The 20,852-nt window shown below is 37.1% G+C and overlaps 2 protein-coding genes across 8 annotated transcripts in view; both read right to left on the bottom strand.

Annotated features, from left to right (window-relative positions):
- LOC139987133 (PI-PLC X domain-containing protein 1) lies at positions 1-2,878 on the bottom strand. Of its 2 annotated transcripts, none has more exons than XM_072003072.1 (7): positions 2,373-2,878; positions 1,915-2,014; positions 1,602-1,850; positions 1,217-1,419; positions 923-1,130; positions 490-754; positions 1-390 (listed from the first exon to the last, which is right to left on the bottom strand). In XM_072003072.1, exons 2-7 carry the CDS (start codon positions 2,009-2,011, stop codon positions 144-146), a joined length of 1,269 nt encoding a protein of 422 aa, XP_071859173.1. In that variant the 5' UTR covers positions 2,012-2,014; positions 2,373-2,878; the 3' UTR covers positions 1-143. The 2 variants fall into 2 exon arrangements, with proteins under 2 accessions (XP_071859173.1, XP_071859174.1); XM_072003073.1 differs by lacking the exon at positions 2,373-2,878 and adding an exon at positions 2,169-2,187 and having other exon boundaries at positions 1,915-2,060.
- Positions 2,879-4,578: 1,700 nt separating this feature from the next.
- The window catches only part of LOC139987104 (insulin-like peptide receptor), a 43,537-nt gene continuing 27,263 nt past the window's right edge, over positions 4,579-20,852 (bottom strand). For all 6 annotated transcript variants that reach the window (XM_072003010.1, XM_072003012.1, XM_072003011.1 and 3 more), the window contains exon 7: positions 4,579-20,584. In XM_072003010.1, the coding sequence (XP_071859111.1) occupies positions 17,537-20,584 (3,048 nt within the window). In that variant the 3' untranslated portion in view covers positions 4,579-17,536. The remainder of the gene's footprint in view (positions 20,585-20,852) is intronic.

The raw sequence follows: 20,852 nt of genomic DNA, 5'->3' as shown, positions 1-20,852 counted from the left end.
TGATGGACATTTTGTGCTCCATCCCACTATAATAGCGAACCTATTAAAGAACAATTTTGTCTGATCCTGCATAATACTTTCCAAACGGTAACGTATTGTACAAGTTAGGATTAACGATTGAATCAGACTTATACAAAGAATGACTAATATTTACAATGTAAATGACGATTTTCATTAGACTCAATGGCAATTTCGACAATATCTGTGCTTCTTACAAAATCCACTGCTACGATATTGGCAGAGTATTGCCAAATGGTGCTATACCAATTAGTTACATTTAAATTAACTTTGTGCGCCATATCTCGCAGACTCGTCAATCCATTGAAAAGAATATACGTAAGATCCGCGGTCATTTCTGCCATAGCCGATCGAGGTCTTGCCGCGCTATCCCTGCAATCAAATTGTTACCAAGTTAATTTTCTGTCAATATCTTTTGTAATATGTAAAATAGATCCATTGCGTTTTAGTTTTATTTTCTAAATAGTTTACCCATCACTGGTCTCAATTTTATCCAAATATCGGAACAATTGCTCGGTACTCTGAACGTTTCCCCATTGGTGCAACACGTAAGGCCACATGCTAGAGTGACTTTTCACGATTTTCATGTTTTCATAACCGATTATCAATCGTTTTCCAGAAGACCAGATCTCGTTCAACGTGGTACCCCATCCATGATTATTGGGCAAATAATAATCCCGAAATTCATCTTCCAGATACGTGGCCAATGCGTGGTGATCTGATATGCTATCGAAACCTGTGAATTTACCACAAACAGGCGATTAGAATGAAAAATAAAATTATTCTTCGTCACGATGGATCAATGATTTAAAGTACTATCAATGGGAAATTCAAATGCATTTAAATGCAACTAGACTAAATAAGATTATCGTTTATAACAGTAGATTAAAATTGAACGCATTACCAACAGGAAATTCACGGATATCTATTATCACGATTTCTTCGGTATTGTCGAGGAACTTTTTCACTTGGTCTATAACAGTTTTTAACGAGACTGATCGATAAAATGGTCCATGATTGGTCCACCAAATCTCGTTGGTCTCGCGATAACGTCCCACTCTGATATCTAAGTACCGTACACCGTGTATTAATTGCCCGAGGATATCTAAATCCTACGAATTTGTTACTTTATTCTGCTGGCAACTACGTTGAAAATACTGCAAATTTCAATTCTCTATCTGCCGTATTACATTTATACCTGAGTCACAGCAAAGTCTGAAACGATGCTTGCTCTGTCGTCATTCTCATTGTACGACGCGGAATCGTGAGTTCCAGGCAGAAATATCTGTTTCATTTTTAAAGGGCCCAGAATATCTTTCCTTTCTTTCATCCAGGTCGGCTGAGTTCCCAGACACTTTGTATCTTTTATTCCTTTATCTGCCCACCATCTTACACTGTAGCCTGAAAAAGAAAATACCGCCAGAATTAGAGCGAGACCTTTTTCCAAGTACAGAATAATTCAAGGTAATTTATAATTATAGAAGAATATGAGAAATGAATTACAGACGAACGATAGAAATTTCTGATTAAATGGCGATCCGTTTGTGAGATTAGGTTGATTGAAAAATTCTATGGCCACTAACTTGTACATCTTTTCACGAAAGAAAGGTTCGAGCTAGGTATGAATTCAGCCAATACTCCGGTTTTCTCGACACCACTAAGACTATTCGGAACAACGGTGTAAATTTCACGTTGATCTCCTGAAGAGCTTTCCTCGAATAGCGAGATTTTGTCTCCGGGCTCGATATTAACGTTATTCCAATAAATCTCTATCTCTCGAATCTTTGATTTCGAAATTATCGGCGAAACGAGTAAACCAATCCGGGATTGCCCTAAATGATCGGAACAGTTAAGCTTCAAAGAACAGTTTCGAAGTTATAAAAGAAATATACTTACAATTTTCCCCGGATGAATTGCAAACTCTGGCAAACGATGTCTCGTTAATTATCACCAATAAGAGAGCGAATAATATTCTTGTCGTATACTGCGCCATTACCTTTTTGTAATTGCAGAAAGTTGATACTACAGTGATAGCCGTAGTTCTTTGTTTCGTTTAAAAATAATTATTGGAAATTGATCGAACATGTATAAATCTTAGGAAATATTGTTTAAAAATGAACAGAAATTATTTAAAACTGTTTACTTACGACTGAATCGCAGATTTTTATGCGTTTAAAAGATGCATAAAAGTACAAAGATGCATAAAATGTATGTAATATATACAAAACTACGTTAAGTATTCAAAATAGAATATATTCGTTATAATATGCTCGGAAATATTAATTTCCATACATATGCATAGTCTATTGATGATAAAGAGTAACTGTTAGTAATCTGTTTGATGCGATACGTACCTAGAAAAATTCGACTTTAAAACTGAATTAGTAAAACGAGCGTTGCACGCGACACAAACCGTGGTCAGCAGACACGAACTGATTACTGATGAGTACGCGTCATTTAAATCTGATTAGATATTGTTGAGCCCTTTCGTTATACGACAATTATAATTGCGACAGATTAGAAATGCAAGACTAAACACGCGGTCTTATCTAATCTAAACGCAAAACATTCATTGACTCTTTACGTAAAAAGCCAAAGTTTACGACAAAATATTAGCATCTTACTGCGCCTTTCTACGTTTCTTTTCTATTCTAATAAAGTCTATTTAATTTAGAGATCGTTCGAACGAATTACCAGTCGGTTAATTAGGTACGCGATAATTGGAAGTAGAATGAAGAAGAAATAGGCGGACGAGCTGGAAAGGAGAGAAAAAGACGAAGAAGAACGCGTGGTACTATGATCTTTAAGCCATGCAATGCGATTTTGCAACGAATCCTTCGTTCTTTTTCAATGAATGTGTCGACTACGTTTATTTAAAATATTTTCGATTGCATTGTCTGTATAAAAAAAGTTAATTAAATCTGCATTGAAATAACAATGTAAGTTTGTATCGTATGTTATAATATTTTTGATATTTAAAGGAAAAAAGAATGATAAGGAAAACTCTCTCACCTACCAGTTTAAGACCCGCTGCTTGTACAAAGACGTCAATCTTACCTTTCGTAATAATATTTTGCTCGTAGTGTTGTTTCCTAAGAGGTAATTACGTCGAGCGTAACTGCATGAGAAACGACCTTCGCCTTTAGGTCACTAAAGCGTTGTTTTAACCCGATTCAGACGCGAGAAGAATTTTAGTTGCCATTTGCTTTAGAGAATTGTACTAAAAGGTTCTTGATATTCTGATATTAGCGTTGGAAATGTGTGAATCATAGCGTTAAATATGATATTCTCTAGTATTGAAAACGAGGAGATACAGATATTATAATCTTTCTTTATTATTCGATGGATATTGATATTCTACAAGCTGTATTATCGAAGAAAACCGATTAAAATGTTAAACTCGTTGTAATATTTCAATATGTATGGCTGTGATCAGGATAGTACCTGTGATAACACAGGTGGATTAAATAATTCGGTGGTTATATTTATCTATCGTCGTTCATTTGAGTTCTCGTGTATGACCAGTTTGTATCAGCCGTCGATAAATCTACGCAAGTCGATAATATCACAGATAAAATATTTACACTGACTAATTTTAACTGGATTCTTTATTAATCTTTGTGGTGTAATTCAAGCTTTATAATTATTAAAAATAATTTAACACAATACTGTATTACATTTTATAATAATTAAATTGATTTTTTTTTTTAACGATATGCAATTGACTTCGGTGGAAACAATTCGAACTGCCTTCGAACGATTATTGTTGCAAACGCGGTTCGCGATCGAAGCTTGTAGTAGTGTGTTCGTCGATTCTAATTTCCAATATACCTTTTAAATTTATGTTAAATATTTCAATCGTTCCATAAATTTTGTTAGTGTTCTTCCCTTAACGCATTTGTGGTTGCATCTTGTATTAAACTCTAAAAGTAACGTGATATATTTCTACGATTCTACGAGATATCAATGCTTGTCAAATCGCGGTCGACGATCAAGTACAGACTTCGAATTATTTACGATCAAGGTTATTCATCAAATGGTAAGTGACTGTTTCGAAATTTATAACATTTAAGGACAATAAAGTTGAGTAAATGGAAGAGTACTTATATAAAGTTATGAAATAGCGATAAGAATCTATTTGAATGAAATACATTAAGATATTTAACCGATTTTAATGGTTATCTTCCATGTTTGCTCGTCGAACATAGGCGGGAAATTTGAAGATCCTATTTGGCTGAATGCCACTTGTAACTTTATTTTTCGTTAAATTTAGCCGTTAACGTATAACACGTAATGACACGATATATCCAAAGTTAAACAAATAAAGTAAAACTAATGATATTTTTTATTTGAAATTATTCGTTTAACTATTAAATAATTACTTATTTGAAATTATATTTAAAAATAAATCTGTACGATTTAAAACCGACATTTACTCGATTTTTCTATTTGCTTCTCACCGTTAATTTTTCACTCTGTCTACTTAAATTTTGTACTTTTTAATATACAAAAATTTGAGAAATAGGAAACATAGGGGTGGGATTGTGAATAACGCGTAAGTTCAATTTAAGGACTTTACTCATCCTCCTTTATTACAAAACTGAGAAAAAAGAAAACTTTGCGAGAGTAACAAACTTTTGGCTTATGTGACTAGTTATAATACTCAGCGGCAATACTAAAATTAGTGCAATATAAGTATGTACATTTGTGTGATTAGGTGTGGCGGGTCCGGCAAGGGGTATTAACAGGAGATATCGAAGAAATCGAACGAGTTTCACGTTGAAACTCGAAATGAAAGTATGCAAATAAGTTAGTAAAGGGCAGATTGCTGATAAAATTAGAAATTTCACGATCTTGTATGTATGTGATGCATTTTAGGGAATATCATTCGATATATCATACGAAACGTTCGGATTTCTTATACATTTTTTTTTTTTTTTTTCATTTTAAAACAATTTTATATCAGATTCTCGTTTCTCGACCACAAGAACAATAATAACCGTCTTTCGAACACATATAGCAACAAACGATATAGTGTTTGATTTTTCTGTACCAAATTAGATTCTCAGCCGATACAACTCGTGAAAAGAAAGATTTTTTTTTTTCAAATACACATCGAGTGTCGCAAGTAATCGTGGTGCAGTGTTCTCATTAATCGTATCGTAATTATTTCAGAACAATTTTATCTTCGATGTCTCTGGTTTTTTTTTTCACACCACCGCCAATTTTTTCCCGGATAGAACCTTTTTTTTTTTTTTTTTCTTATACAATCGTTAAAACTCGTATCTTACACAGTGTAAAAACATGTTCTTTTTACGCGTGCGCGTGCATCATCGTTTTCGCCGTAAGAAAGTTGACAACGACGTTTGCCGATTCTTTCTTTCCGCGTCGTAAAATATTCGCGCGTTACTTTTTTCACTTCACAGGCAATCAGACTTATTTCTTTCATTCATCTCAATGCTCGCACGTTCGCTACTTTTTCTTCAACAGGATAAAACGACAACTTAACTTATTTCGGGTTACAGGGGTACGGTTTTTCATCGTTATCGAATATTGCTAGCCCATAAGTATTATTATTATTATTATTATTATTCGTTATTTCTTCCCTACAACGTTCCTCGTGTCCAAGAAACTCATCATTCAAATGATGTACGCGCGAGAAAATAGTTTTGCGAGATCGATTATCGACAATGTGACCGTTACAATTTGACTCGAAGGAAAAAATCAATTTCTAGTAAAATATGAAAGAGATTCTCTTATCGTTATGCACGGTTTATCATTTTAATTTTCATCTTTCTAAAACGTTATAAATCCCATCTTCTATTAAAACGAGAGGAAGATCGAAATATATGTAAAAGTTTGAGCATCGGGACATGAAATATTTTGTTATAAATTCGGTACAACGATATTATCAAAATTAGAATAATAATTCCAATGTTATTCCCGTATATCGGAATGTGATCAGTTTCTATAATATCCATTCATCGATAATAATTAGTCGATTTGGGCGAGTTCGCAACACAGATAGCGGCGTAAAACCGTGTATAAATACTAAACTAATTCGCTATTCAATAGTCTCTGTCTTGGAAGACACGGTATGGCAGGATTTTTTGATTAGGAATAAAGTTTCTTATGGAAAGGTCTGGATTTTGGTTTCTCCTCGCGTTCTCCGGCTCATCTCTTCGATATTATCCTCAGAATTTCAATAAATCTTCGCCCATTATCCGTCAGTTCTATATAACTTTTCCTCTATCGATCGTTCGATTCTATTTTATTTTTTCCCATTGAGAAAATTGCAACACAGTTAGGCGATATCTCATGTCGTAAATATACATTTCCAACAATTCTGACGGATAATGGGTTACGCTGGAATCGCGAAACCTTTCGAAAAACCGAGGGGGAACGTTTGGGAGAATTCACCCATACGGGATAAATAATAAATTATGATTATCTATTAATTAAGGATCAAGCGCCCTCGGGCAAAGCTTTTATCGTTCACGAATAATGTTCAAATATCATTCGACATATTTCTAACTCAATTTCGTATAACGTGATTTTTTAAATAAATAAAATTAATTAAAACAATTTCTTTTAAATTAGATTAAAAAAAAGAGAACGGAAACATTAGACTTATCGATTTAGTTACTCTTCTGACTGTGTTCTATACAATGTGAAAATGTATGAAGCACAAAGTTACTAATAATTTAAAATCTTCCGAATGGATTTCACGAACAATATATATATTTATATTTACGTATATTCTTTTTTAAATGCAGTTTAACACGGGCGATCTGGTCAATGTCTCGGATGACTATTGACGATAAATTGGCGGCTGACGTTGTGGCGGATATGTGACAATTCTTACGAGTTAACAAAAGTGCTACGAAGTTGATAACGGGTTGTTCAATTCGTGAGATTCTTCTGCCTGAACACGGCACACGCTTCGACGCGCACTTTCAAACCAAAAGAAAAACAAATTCCTCTTTTTCGCAGAAAACAGAAACATCCCTTGCATTCCATACGAAACTATTTTTGCAACCATCGTTGCTTTCTATTGCTTCGAGAAATGTGTGAAGGAAAAATCACGCGCGACGAAATCGCATATATCATGCTGTATCATAGCAATATTTTACTTTTCACAATGTCGCTCTTATTCCCTATTTAACGAGTAATAAACTCGATAATCCACTAAGCGAGCAAAATAATTCGTTGCTAAAGGAATAGCTTCTTAACTTCTATGTTTAACGATCATAAATAAAAAAACGTATATCGGATAATTAATTAAAAAAAAAAAAAAAAAAAAAGAACGAACACGAACATCCGTGCTCCGATTGTACACGTTCCTTAAAAGGAAAGAAAGAAGGAAAAGATGAAGAAAAGGAAATTACGTATATCGGTATTCGTTAGATCGTTATATCTATAACTTTTTATCGTTTTTATCGTTATACGATATAGTATAGTTCGATGAATTGTTATACACGTATACATGCTGTTTATTATCGATATTATATACTTAAGGTAACAAGGTCTGTATAAAATATAGGACTAATGCACCTCGAGTTCCTTTTTCCCCTTTTTCTTTTCTGTATATCGAGAAAATTGAAGTTTCCTGTTACTTTTGGTTACGTGTGGTAGATGAGTAGAAGAATCTTAAATATCCGAGCAGTCTGGATAAAAATACGCCGGAAATCGATCGGAAATTAACGTTAACACTTTCCTACGATCGATTATTTCCATAAGGATAATTGAGGGATTCGATGATGGAAAAACGTGAATTTTATCGGAAAGAAATATAAGCTAATGAAAAAAAAAAGTCTCAGATCAGACTAATCAAATTGTTTATGTTCAAACGATTGTACGACGTTTATCAGTGTGAATTTTCTTACTTATTTGTAACGTATTGATGTTTAAACGTTTATGAGAAACGGTACATAGATAGTATAGTTTCCATAGTACCGCTCATAATACTTTTCTTCTCACAGCCTCTCAATTATCCTTTTCTTTTTCTGAGTTCTGAGTTCAAGCTGTATTATAATAAGCTTAGTCTTGCAGGCTATTCGCGATCCAGGAATCTTGGATTTCGAATCTTATCTCGTTAAACTTGTCTAAGTTAATTTTTACGTTGTACCTTTTTTTATTGCTCCTAGTACCTTGAGACGATAGAAATTATTTTCTATGGTTTCTTGTTTGTATATTTATATAGTTTGATCGTGCTTAGGCAGTATTCGTTTTACGTAATTTTTATTAGAAATCTATTTATAAGAAGATGTTTGAAAAAGAACCTAACGAAACCTGAAGAAGGCGTTAGAACGAACCTTAAGAAAAAATTACTTTTACGGTTAAACATAAATCGACTAATTGAATAACCCTAGCCGTTTTGCGCGTTAAACAACAATATACGTACAATAATTTATTTTACATTTAACATTTTAACGGATATCAAGAAAATGAGAAACTGATCAAAGCTTTTGGATTCGATCCAAACTTGCGATAGTAATAACTAACGATTATGCTCTTAATCTCGAAGAAACCAAAGAACATCGAACGATTTATATCTATAAATAATGTTATTCGACACTCGGAACTGAAACTTTGTCACTATCGTTCGTAATTTCCTCTTTCGATTCCCAGATCACGCTTGTTTCAGAAGAAGTGGCGCTTCAATTTTAGAAAAAAAAAAGACATCGAAAATGAAGACCGCGAGAACTATGTACAGGCAGTTGCAAAGGTTCTTACGATACTCGTAATTACCGCGAATATTTCTCTATCGAAGGCCAGTCGTTCGAACGAAGGAATATTTGAGGCGCGATATACCTATACAATTTAAAAACTAAATCTTCGGTGTCAGTCCATTGAAATTCTACTAGACGCAGCGCGCATTTTATCTTGTGCGTACATTCGCGCACCCTATACATACTATATGAACGCTTACAACTAGTACCGTAACTAGAACTATCACAAATTCCGAAGTGGCCTGTCGTTTAACCCATTTGCATCCAAGCGCGGATTAATCCGCGCGCTGCGACTGTCTTCTATCACCAAGCGCGGATTATTACGCGCGCTGCGACTGCTTTTTTTATTTCCATTTTAATCTAAATAATTTTTACTTCTTTCCTCTGTCATAAAGAACGTAAGATGCGATATTTGCGAAGTAACATCGTCTACCAATCGTTTTGAACAGTAAATTTTCGATCAACACCATGAAGAATTCGGATGTCATTTACGCGTGGTGATAGGGACCAATCCTCTTAAGTAGAGCCACGATGCAAATGGGTTAATTAGTTTCGTTCGATAAACAACGCCCAAGCACCACGTTCAGAGAAAAAGAAAAACAACCCTATAAAACAGAGTAGCAAAAAGGAAAATACTGAATCAACAAGACCATATAGGTTGCTATAGGGTGTTGAAAACAAAAATAAGGATCCAAGACGTTAACGTTATTAATGAAATTAATTCAACGAAATATTTTACTCACTGAGAAGAATAGAACACGTCTGATCGGTATAATACTCAAAGAAGGAAAGAAACGATCCGAGAATACGAGTATATGGAACAAAGAGACGGCAGATATTGTACGTAAGAGGAAACAACGTGGTATCGTAATTATAGATTATCGTTAATATCAGAAAAAATCATAGAAAAGCAAGGAACTTTCTTTTCTCTTTGCCAAGTAATATTTCGCGTTTCCTTCTCGAATTTCGATGAAACATTCGCACGATCGATGAACGAGTTAACGCTACTGTTCATAAATATCCAGTGATCGGATTTGGTGGATTTATAGTACACGTATGAGTATTTTGTCAAAGTATACAATTGCCTATAAAAAAATAAACATTTGTCGTAAAGGAACAAGTTGTATCAAAGATAATTTAGCAAATTATTCATCCGAACGAATAATGCGAGTGAGAAAAATCTTGGAGCTTTTCTCCTAAACACCCTGTACATTCAGGAAGCAGTCCAGTCGGTGAAATTTAAACGAAAGTCATCAAAGCAACCAGCACGATTCACGCCCGACGTTGCTTCGCCTCTTTTACGATTAATTTATCGATTTAAAGCGTGGAACGATGGTTCGAAAGCCTTCTGAACCTGGTTCACCGTGGGACACTCCACGGAAATTCATCCTCACGCTAATTAACCGTCTATAATTACTTAGTACAGGCAACTAAGGTGCTGCACACGCTTCGTAGCGTGTGTGTGTGTGTGTGTGTGTGTGTGTGTGTCTACGTTTCAGTGCTGCTGACTTTACCGTCGATTACGCTAAATTAGGATATTTGCCTGCGAAACGAATTAAGGGTTTCTTTTACTTGACTGATCGTTCGTCGACAGACTCTACAAACTAGGCTTGTGCTCACCCTGTTCATAGTTACTAAATCTAGATCCAGAAAATCTATTTATGTACACGAGAACCGATACAGATGAGTATCGCAAACGTAACGCGCGATTGGACCACATATACTCTAACATTCGATAAATTAACGCGAGAAAACACGACATATTGGGTTGACAACTAAGTGATTGCGGATTTTGTCATTAGGTGATACTGACAAAATGCGCGATCGCTTAGTTGCCAATCAAATATGTACATCGAAAGTTCTATAGGTCGTGTGAAAGCAATCAGTGACACTGGGCCGCACTGTGAACCTCTACCTACCACCTTTTTTCCTTCTTTTTTATTTAGTCTTATTACCTTTCGCTACTTTACTTCGTACCTGATTGTTTCTGCAGTCTATTTCAAAGAATGTGATCTAATATCTGACAGATAGAAAGTGTCGTGTGTACTACATCGAAACGAAAAGGACTGGGATTAACCTATCGAGAGATGGCAGACAGTTTACGCTATTTAAATCTAACACTTCCTTAACGACGTAATTATGGAAAGAACATCCCAAGAATTTGACTAATATGTTTTTCGTCGACGTTTGAAAGAATGAAATCTGAAGAAATTGAAAGAGGATTGTCAGATATAAATGGCATTATTAATCGATTTATACGAACTGTCTCGTTCGTATAAATTCCTCGCTCGTGTTCCAATAAAAATACCATACGATTAATCGATAGAAGAACATCATAGAAATACTTTCCGTATCTCTGAATCGCATAGCAAACACTTGCGAAGTATTTATTATTATTATACAGTTTAGTTTACCTTCGTTAAAGTCCCGTCCATGCAATTTTTATAAATCGTTCCACTGCCTAACGTTTAACAGATCAAGATCGTAGATTCTTCGTTTAACGATTCAACAATCCAGTAATAGTACAGTTAATGACTTATTAAGGAAGTTAGTTCTAGTTACGGCACTGACCACCTGCATCAACGAAAAACTCTCTCCCTCGCGCGTTTCCTTATAGAAACACGTGCTTCCACGTATCCGGAAATGCACGCGAAACGATTTCCTGCCTTCAGGCACTAGGCGGCAATAATAAATACTTTAATAAAATCGATCACCCACATAGAACGTAGCTCGCTGCTTTTTTTTTTTAGTCTTTTATGCGTTGGCCCGGTATTCGATTTTCGATATTCCCTTTCCCTTTTAATTAATTTTTTAATTTTAGTTCATATACACCCTAAGGGTTCTATATTTTTCTCTTATTCGTTTATTTACTTATTTTCCACAAACGTTGGTTCGATACAATTTTTTCTCTCTTTCTCTTCCTCTCTCTCTCTCTCTCTCTCTCTCTCTCTCTTCCTCTTCTAGTTATTCGAAATGTTTATTCTCTTTTATTTACACGATTTTTAAATTTCTACTTATTGCAACGCGTAAAAAATAGTCGTGTATTATTCAAACACGAGGCTCACGATAAATACACACGATTAATGCCCATTAGAATATTTTGATTTTCGAGAATATTATTATACAGTTTCCAGTCTCTCTTTCTCATTAGCATATTTTATCGGCAAAATTTAAATTTCGTTTTTACACATTTTTTTCACTTCTTTAGTTTCTTCTTCGTCGCTTGTAATATCGTTATACACATTGTCGATATCATGGAACACAATGAAAAAGAGAGAAAGAGAGAAAAAGACCCTTCCTGGAGAATTTAGTACAATTAGTATGTTAACGATTAACGTTTTAAACGAACGTAGCATCGACAAATATCCAGTCAAATATGAGAAAAAATGGATTCGAGGATCAACGACGAGGAATAAAATATTGTTTCTATCATTTCGATCGTATTAATCTCTATTTTTTTTTTATCAACGTAGACAACGTTCGACAAGCTTAGAGTATTCCAATTTACTTTTAGAATCTTTAAACTGAAATCTCGCTGCCTTACTAGTTCTTAAGAAAATGTGAAAATTTCTAGTAAATAAAAGATAAAAATCCCCCGGAGATATGAAAAAAAGTTTTTTATAATATGAAAAATATTTGTCAATATCACACGCGATCGAAACTTCCAAATCAATTCTTTCGTTACGCGTCGTCGTTCGTTCAAATTCCATTTCATTTGACCAAATATTTTAGGACACCCTAGTATATATACAGTGCCGCGAATTTATACACTTATCCTCTATTTTTTATTGGTTTATCATTCGTCTAATTATCGAAATTTTATGGAATATCGAGCCAACGTTTCACCTACATCGTTCTATCCGGATACGAATCGTTATGTTAACATTATTATCACTATTTGTTACACAATAATATATACAACGTGTGCGATGGTGAACATCTCAGGACTCGATTTCAAGGATTCTCCTGTACGCGTTATTTACTGAATATTGCCTTATTTGAACAACGGTATCTCTGTAATTAAATAAATTTGTTCATTAACAAACACATCTTAACGCTCTGTAACTCGTTCTTTTATCCAATTATATTTTTCTAATTGTCAATTATAGTTGTCAGCGGTTTTAATAACGTCCGACGCTTAATCTTATCAAACATTGGCGCAAGGAAGATTTAGTTTGATTTAAGCAACTGAATCAATTCGCGACTAGTTGATTGAAATGTTTCCAAGTAAATTAGAACGGCTTTCAGTAAATAACAGCGTATCGATAGAACCGTATGCACGTAGGTCGAGAAGATAAAGACGGAATAGTTTAGAAATGGTTGCAACAACGGGGAAAACTCATTGTGATCGACCATCACGGTACATAACGTGTTCGCGATGCTTCGTATCTAATCGTAAGTAAGATTGCTTGGTTCCATTCCACTGTTCTCTATTTCTTCAAGAGATTATTCACACGGTTGCACGGTTTAACCTTAAAACGAAGAAAGTTCTATGCTTTTAGAATCTCGTATATCTGTGTTGCCGAAGATATTAGACCGCGGAGATCGGATATCTCAACAATAAAACACGACTATCTCATATCGTTATTATTCTTTTAGTAACGTTTTATCCTATGTAATACCTGCCTGACTGCTAATCGTAGCGTAGTTTATGGTAAAATTAATTTACCACACACTTTCGTTTGTCAAATATTTTCCCCGTTTAAAACCGCTTCGTCGGTTTAAAAGTCTATCTATCCTTTTTGAAGGCTATGACGAGTGAAATTTCACCCTCCCCCTCTTTATCTTAATATCATCGTGCTGCAATACATAATACTTCTGAACTAACTGCTGCGAACTGTTCGTCTAACGTTGAACGATAATAATACGTTTAGTCCAGTTTGTTTGACTTCGTGAACTTTTTAGTTAAAGAAAGATGTGCTGCGGTGAACGAACGTCCGTGTACGACAGTCGTTAAGGGTTAAAATAGAAAATGAAAAAGAACGAGAAGGTACATGGTATTCGCGCAGGTCAGACTTCCGACTATGTGCATCCTTATTCTCCCGTTTTTCAAATCACTATCGTTAATGTTAAAGCTAGCATGGATAAATTACGGCAAATATTTGACGAAATCGAACAATATACCGCTGAAATATTGCTAAATTAAAGGAACTTCTATGCGTGCGCTAGCAAACGATTAGAATTAGTAATAACGGGACACGAGCTACGCTCGCGAATCAAATATAAAATAAAAATAAGTTAAATATTTACATATATGTATAAACATAGAAATTATAATAATAGTAATAATAGTAAGAATAACATACGATATATTTATAATATATATACTCTTTTATCTCCGTGTGAAGTTGATCCAGGTAAACGAAAGGTTGCAACGCATGATACGGCGTGTACAAGGTGTTCAATTTTTATCGATTCATATAAATGTTTAAAAAATTATTCACGCCACTATAATACAATTTTATCATAAATATACGAGAGAATTTTATTATGAATATTATTATAAAGTGAAAATATTCAAGAAACGAAAAAATATGGTTTCTTTCTTTTGCTTTAAGCGTTATAACAATCTATGCGATGTTGATAAAATCGTGATTACTCTATTCTTAATCGATGCAACGATGTAAGTGTACGTTAATACTGTGCGCGAGAACGTGTACGCTTTGTCAGAGATTTTGCATCGATTACTTACGTCTCACGAGCGTCTAAAACCTCTACAGAAAAGTAGAAAAGGAAATCAAACGACGTCCGAAAAAAAAAAAAGAAAAAGAAAGAAATAGGTACGAAACTACTATCATTTTGACGTACTAAACAAATTTAATACTACTACAAAGCATTCAAAACGTTCAAACTCAACAAGAAAGAACACCCAGTACATAACCATATCATAAATTCTCTTTCACGAAATAGACTCGAAATTTAATAGCTCGGGCCGACTCGATTCGTGTCTCCATTCAAAATAATGAAAGAGCGAGGAATCGGAAACGGAGGCTGTTATCGTTCAATAACCGGAAAGGACATAATCTTTCTGGTGGACGACTTTTCGCAACGTCCCGTCGATAAAAGCCTCTCTGGAACTTCTGTCTGTACCTGCGCCAATGTATTCGTGCGCCATGATACGCGTACACCTTTCTGTCCCCTTTTTCTTTCATTCCCCCTGCGAGTGTCTATGTCGATCGGTCGAAGAGTGAATATATATATATATATACTGCAGCCGAAAAATACTTATACGAACGTGTGCCTATTATGTGTACATGTATACATACATATATATATATATATAATATATATGTATATATATATCATTACAATAAAATAGAGATATACTCTTTTTCTGTCTCTTAGATTCCCTTTGCATTTACCTAAGCCGCTATACACGCTTACAACGCTTAACTATTCTTTATACGTTTAATTATATTCAGTACTTATTGCAAGAAGATTGTTGGCATGCTTATTGCAAGTGTTTTCTTTTTTTTTTTTTCTTTCTTTTCTTTTTTACGTAGAACAACGTATACGTTGCACGATGGAAACGCGGCTTAGCGCGCATGTGCCCCCGGAAGTGTAACCATTATCTTCCTCCGCGAATAAAATATGTGTACACGCGCACACGGGCACTCCTCGCGTAAACTATATACGTATGTCTGAACAAGGAACTCTGGTATGTATATGTCTACTATGTACGTGCGGAGGGGGATCAGTGTGTCTGTCTGTCTGTCTATGGATTCTCGAGCGCTCGACGATCGCCTAAATTACCCCCCTCCCCTCCTACCCCTCCCCGCCCCCTTATTCAATCTCTATCTCTATCTTCTCTCTCTTTCTGTCGGCTTCCGGTCGACTCTGTCCTATGAACACAGTCTGGGATCGATTCGTGGACGAAATGGGGTGGCGGTGCATCGCCGTGCAGCTGCTTCTTTGCCTCTCTCTTTTCGATCGTTCTTTCATGATAGAACGAATCGCAGAATGAATCGGAAGTTTCTGGAAGGGAATAGGATTTAGAAAAAGATCATAGAATAAATATAAAACTGGAAAGGGGAATTGCTCGAGCATTTTTATCGGTTGATTTTATAGATCGAATAAAGGGAAAATGTAAGAGTTTCTTAAATTCTGAAAGGATTCTGTTGTCAGATTGCAAGTATAGAATTTAGCAAACGTGTAAGTGATTGATCAGTGTATACATTCGCCTAAATTGTATAAGATTTTAGTGAAAATAAATTCGTTTCTGTAATAGAAGAGATCAGTATCACGAGTTTGAATGGTATCTTGTTTCAAAATTTTGTAATTTTTTCAACGATTCTGCTGTCAGAAAGAAAGTAAATCAATAGATTCGATATGTCGCGGTGATGTAATTTCTAATCAAATTATTTTACCGTTTGGCTGCACCGCCAGATTCTCTTGATGATACAGAGATCGTTTCATCATTTTTAGTCCACTTTTTTTTTTGTTTTTTTTTCTTTTTTTTTTTGCTTTTCAGAAAACCTGTCTGACGTCGTTCGTATGAAAATGGAAACGAACTCTGCTTAATTTTGGAATCTTAGAGTATTGCAACAGTGTGAAAAAGGGGTTTTTTTTTTTTAATTCATGGTATTGCTAAGTCTTCCTCTCTTGATAGAACGTTGGTAGATATGTATACGCATCCATAAATCTTGACACATCGAGTCCCACTTGGCAAATGGAGCACGACAATGCGATTCGATGAGCTTTGAACTTTCGATCGGTCGTCGCGTCGTTTTGAAACGGTCGACGAAGAAAGTACCTACGACACGAATGTGTCTTCTTTCACTTTCTTCCTCGCAAAAACTGCGCGTGAATACAGTGAATTCATTGTTACTCAGCATTTCCAGTCGTTTATGCATCGGAGCACAATCAAATTACTGTTATCTGTAGTAAAATGTTTTCCTTCGGAGTCTCTTGAGTCTCTTTTATTTCCGTCTATTTTTCTGGATCTAATAACTAACAGTCAGTAATGTTCCCTTTATAAAAATGTACACAATCAAAAATTTGATCTTGGACGAGCACCAAACTTGGCAAGTTTAGACAGGGCAGTTCTGAAGAATGAGTTGAAAATGCAACGAGTATCAACAAACAAAGAATTCATTGTACCTGGGTTTACGAACTCTACGCAACTTCGTATCTAGCACATATAATTAGTCAGTTCTTTGAGCGGCAGGAGACTGCAAGTTAACAAAAAAACGCGTGTCCCTAAAACATTATCTACTAATCTAGAGAGAAAAGGTAGAAGAAAAACAGAAAGAAATATCCATGTGAAAGGACGAAACGAAATATAATCCTTTCAAGGAATGAACAAAGTTCATAGGCTTGCATGGCCGAGGAGCTAAGAGCTTTTGGTTACGCTTTCTAAGAAGAAAAACAAAAGAAATCAAAGAAAAACATCGCGTCTGACTGGATTCTGCCTTCAAACGCTTTTGGTTAAGTTAAAGATTATACATACTACTAGCGCTCGGGTAGAGCGGAGAACGTATGCACGAAAAGTTGTGAAGATATTCTTAGTCGCTCGTTGCCATTAAGGTCCTAATTGGAAATCAACGAGCACCGACAGACGAATCTTTTCAAGCGTCGTCCTGAACTTGTCAGGCTGGCAAGAGACAGAAAAAAAATCCTTGCCCATTCCCGTCTGCCGAACTCGTTGGGCTCTCGTTTACGATTCATTGCCCTGAGTATCCTTTGTACATCGTACCTAAACGAGTTTGTGACTTGCCGGGGACTTGTCCCGGACGAATACACTTACGCCATTGCAAAATTCGCTATTATAGACTGACCGTAGAACTTCATCGATCGAGGGGTACGTCCTCCATGTTGGCTACGTTACCGAAATGCTGGAAGCCGTTCTTAAAAATGCGTCCCCTGCTGGTGCCAGCTTTCGTCTGATCCAACAGCGTCACGTTGTCCTCGAACTCCTTTACCCACCTGGCCGTCTCGTTGCCCCAATGAAATCTGATAGGAGCTGCGTGATGATAGGGTTTCTTCATACCCGAGTTTCGGCTCTCCACACCTTCCATCGAGTGGTAGAACGATTTCTCGTAGAAATCTTGGCCAAGAAACGGCTCCAGCTCTGACACGATCTCCATGAACGTGGGACGATCGTTTGGTCGCCACTTGAAACACTTCTCCATGATCTTCTGGATATTTTCGGGACAATTACGTGGAATATTTAGAGTCCCTTTGTGCAACACATGACTGAGCACTTCCTCGTTAGAGAAACCTTGGTAAGGAATCTCTGCGAGAGTTAAAATCTCATAGAGAACCACACCGAACGACCAGACGTCAGAATCTGACGTAAACACACCGTCTGACAGATTCTCCGGTGCCATCCATCTGATCGGAAGAAGACCTTTCCTACCGATTTTGTAGTAGTCCGTTTCATAGACGTCTCTGGCCATGCCAAAGTCACCGATCTTGCACACCAAGTTCTTCGACACCATGCAATTTCGCGCAGCTAAGTCCCGATGGACGTACTTCTTCGATTCCAAATATGCCATGCCATCGGCTATCTCAGCCGCCATCCTCATAATTCTGCAGGCATCTGGCACGAGATGGGTGTCGCGAATCCGACGCAGATAGGTCTTCAAATCTCCATTCTCCATTAGTTCCATGATAACGAACGGGGGGTTCTCGATGGATACCACGCCGATGAGTTTAATTATGTGAAAAGTCGAGAAGTTCTTCATTACCGAGGCTTCGTTCAGGAACTCGTTCTTCTCTCTCTGACTAGCCGTCTTCGAAATCGTTTTGATGGCCACCGACGTAGTCTTGTCGTACACTCCTCTATACACCATACCAAAATTGCCCAAACCAAGTTCCTCCAAGATCTCCACGCTTTCCCTCGGTACCTCCCACTCGTCGATCACGTACTTGGTTTCTATGTAATCAGGGTTTACGCTGGCGATCAGTCTTTCCTGTTTCTTCTTCTTCTGACAATGTCTCAAAACGACGAGTAGAACGACCAATATCATAGACAAAACACCAAACGTGAGCAACACTAGTAACGTGATGGGTGTGTTGTTGATCAGACCTATGGAAAAATACACCACGTTCGAGAAGTTACCATCACCGGCCAACGACGTGGACTTCATCCGTAAACTATATTTTCCAGGGCTCAGGTTCTTGATCAAGTAACTGTTCATGGTATCTCTTTGACCAGTTCGTGGAATACACTCGGTGCTCTTCTTCGCGTCTTTCACGTCCAAGTTGGTGTATTCGATGGTGTATGAAACGGTGAGGGCGTTAGGATCTTTAACCAGGTCCCAAAACACCTCAACGATGGTGTTGTTGGTCACCTGCACCTTCACGTTCTTCACGTCATCCGCATGATTCCGCTTCCTCGTTCGGGTGTTCGTGTACTGAATCGATGAGCACATATTCGACTCGTTGACTTTGACGCCGCACGCGGCTATACTGATGATGTAGCGCGAGTAATGGCGCAGATTCTTGATCACGAACGAATTGTTTCGACCGCTAACGTTGTACGTGACCGCGTGCTTGTCTAACACGTTCCCCGTGGACTTTGATGCATCGAATTTGCTGGATTCTTCCGATCGAGGGGTGGACAGATTGTTCGCAAGCTCGTAGAACTGATCGTCCACGGTGTTGTAGGGGTTGTACACGCAGTAGTCCTTCCAGCCGGGTGATATGTAGCTGATAGTCGTGTTCTCGTGGCAGAAAATCTCGAACTTCTTCGACGTGATGATATTCCTGTTTGTGTTCTTCGAGCAACACGAAACCCGATTTACCACTGGCGTCTTCACGGTTACGTCCGGCACCACTTCTTCAGATTCCAGTTCATTGTCTAGCGTATCGTTGCAGTAATCCCTGGACGAGATTAGATTCTCGTTTTCGTAGATCATGACGCTAGAGACCATGTAGTATCCTATTGGCCCATTAGGGAACAGTGGCGGTTCCCACTTGACTAGAATCTCAGTCTCGCTCAAGGCAGTGGATACTGCGTTCATCGGAGGCGATGGAATGGTGCTCTTCGTCCTGAAGAAGATGATTCTCGACTGACCCACTGGTCCTACGAACTTGGTGGTCCTGGCGTTGAACGTCTTTACGTATACCGCGTACATAGTGTAGGGCTTCAGGTTGCTGATATGCTTCGTAACCGTTGTATTCCATTTAGGAATATCTACGTCGACTATCTGCCAGGTGTTGTTCCACCCGCAAGCGTTCATCTCGTACGTGATGTTCTGATTTTCCGTCTCGATATAATTCAACAGGTAACTGAGCAACTGCTGCCCTTCCGGTGGCTTGTAACTATCCCACATCAAATCCGCGTAATCGGGTCCCAGATTTTTAACCGTGATATTTATATTCACTATATCGCAAGCCACTTTCTCGCCATTCGACTGCGGCTGTATTTCCAGATCGGTGTAGTTCGTGATGTTCACCATTTGACTGAACTGTATAATTTTGGACAAGCAGAGCTTTGGATTGTAATGGAAAAATAGTCGGCCATTTTCGATTTTAATTTCTTGCCCAGGTGGAAACAGGCTGGACAGATTGGGATTGTCCAAGACGGATAGGCTGGCGTTGTTAATGTCCAGTTTCTCACCCTTGATAACCTTGAGCTTTTTGAAGAAATTCAACGAGGTGATGGGGAACGAGTGAGTGATCTTGACGTACTCGGTAATTTCTTCGACTCGGCCGAATGCGTCGCTTAGTTCGTTCATTATGTTCGGATTTCCATTTCGAATTTGGAACTCTAGCGCGCCTTTCACCACGGTTATACCACGGAAGCTCTGGGCGTCGGAGATGTGGCGGATCAGAGCGCCGTGGCCGACCTTCCGGCAGCTGTTCACGCAAGCGCGACACGTGGTCATCTGTAATTAAAACGAAGTGTTATGAATGGTATGTGTTACGAGAAATACAGAGCACGTCGCTACCATTCGTAGAAGACACTTGCTATAGGAATCAAACTGATTTATTATTTTAATTACTATTAACTTAAGTTAACAACGATCTACGAGCTGACCGAAACTCGTAAAGACCTACCGACATTTTCTTTGCAAATTAAAATTTGCCTCTATTTCCGCGTTGTAGCTGTTCAGAGAACGATTAACACAATAAATAAATAAAAAAAAAAAAAAA

This window comes from Bombus fervidus, chromosome 5 (assembly GCF_041682495.2).
Source record: "Bombus fervidus isolate BK054 chromosome 5, iyBomFerv1, whole genome shotgun sequence".
Lineage (NCBI taxonomy): Eukaryota > Metazoa > Arthropoda > Insecta > Hymenoptera > Apidae > Bombus > Bombus fervidus.
The sequence above is the reverse complement of the archived record's forward strand: the minus strand, read 5'-3'. Positions and strand labels throughout refer to the sequence as shown.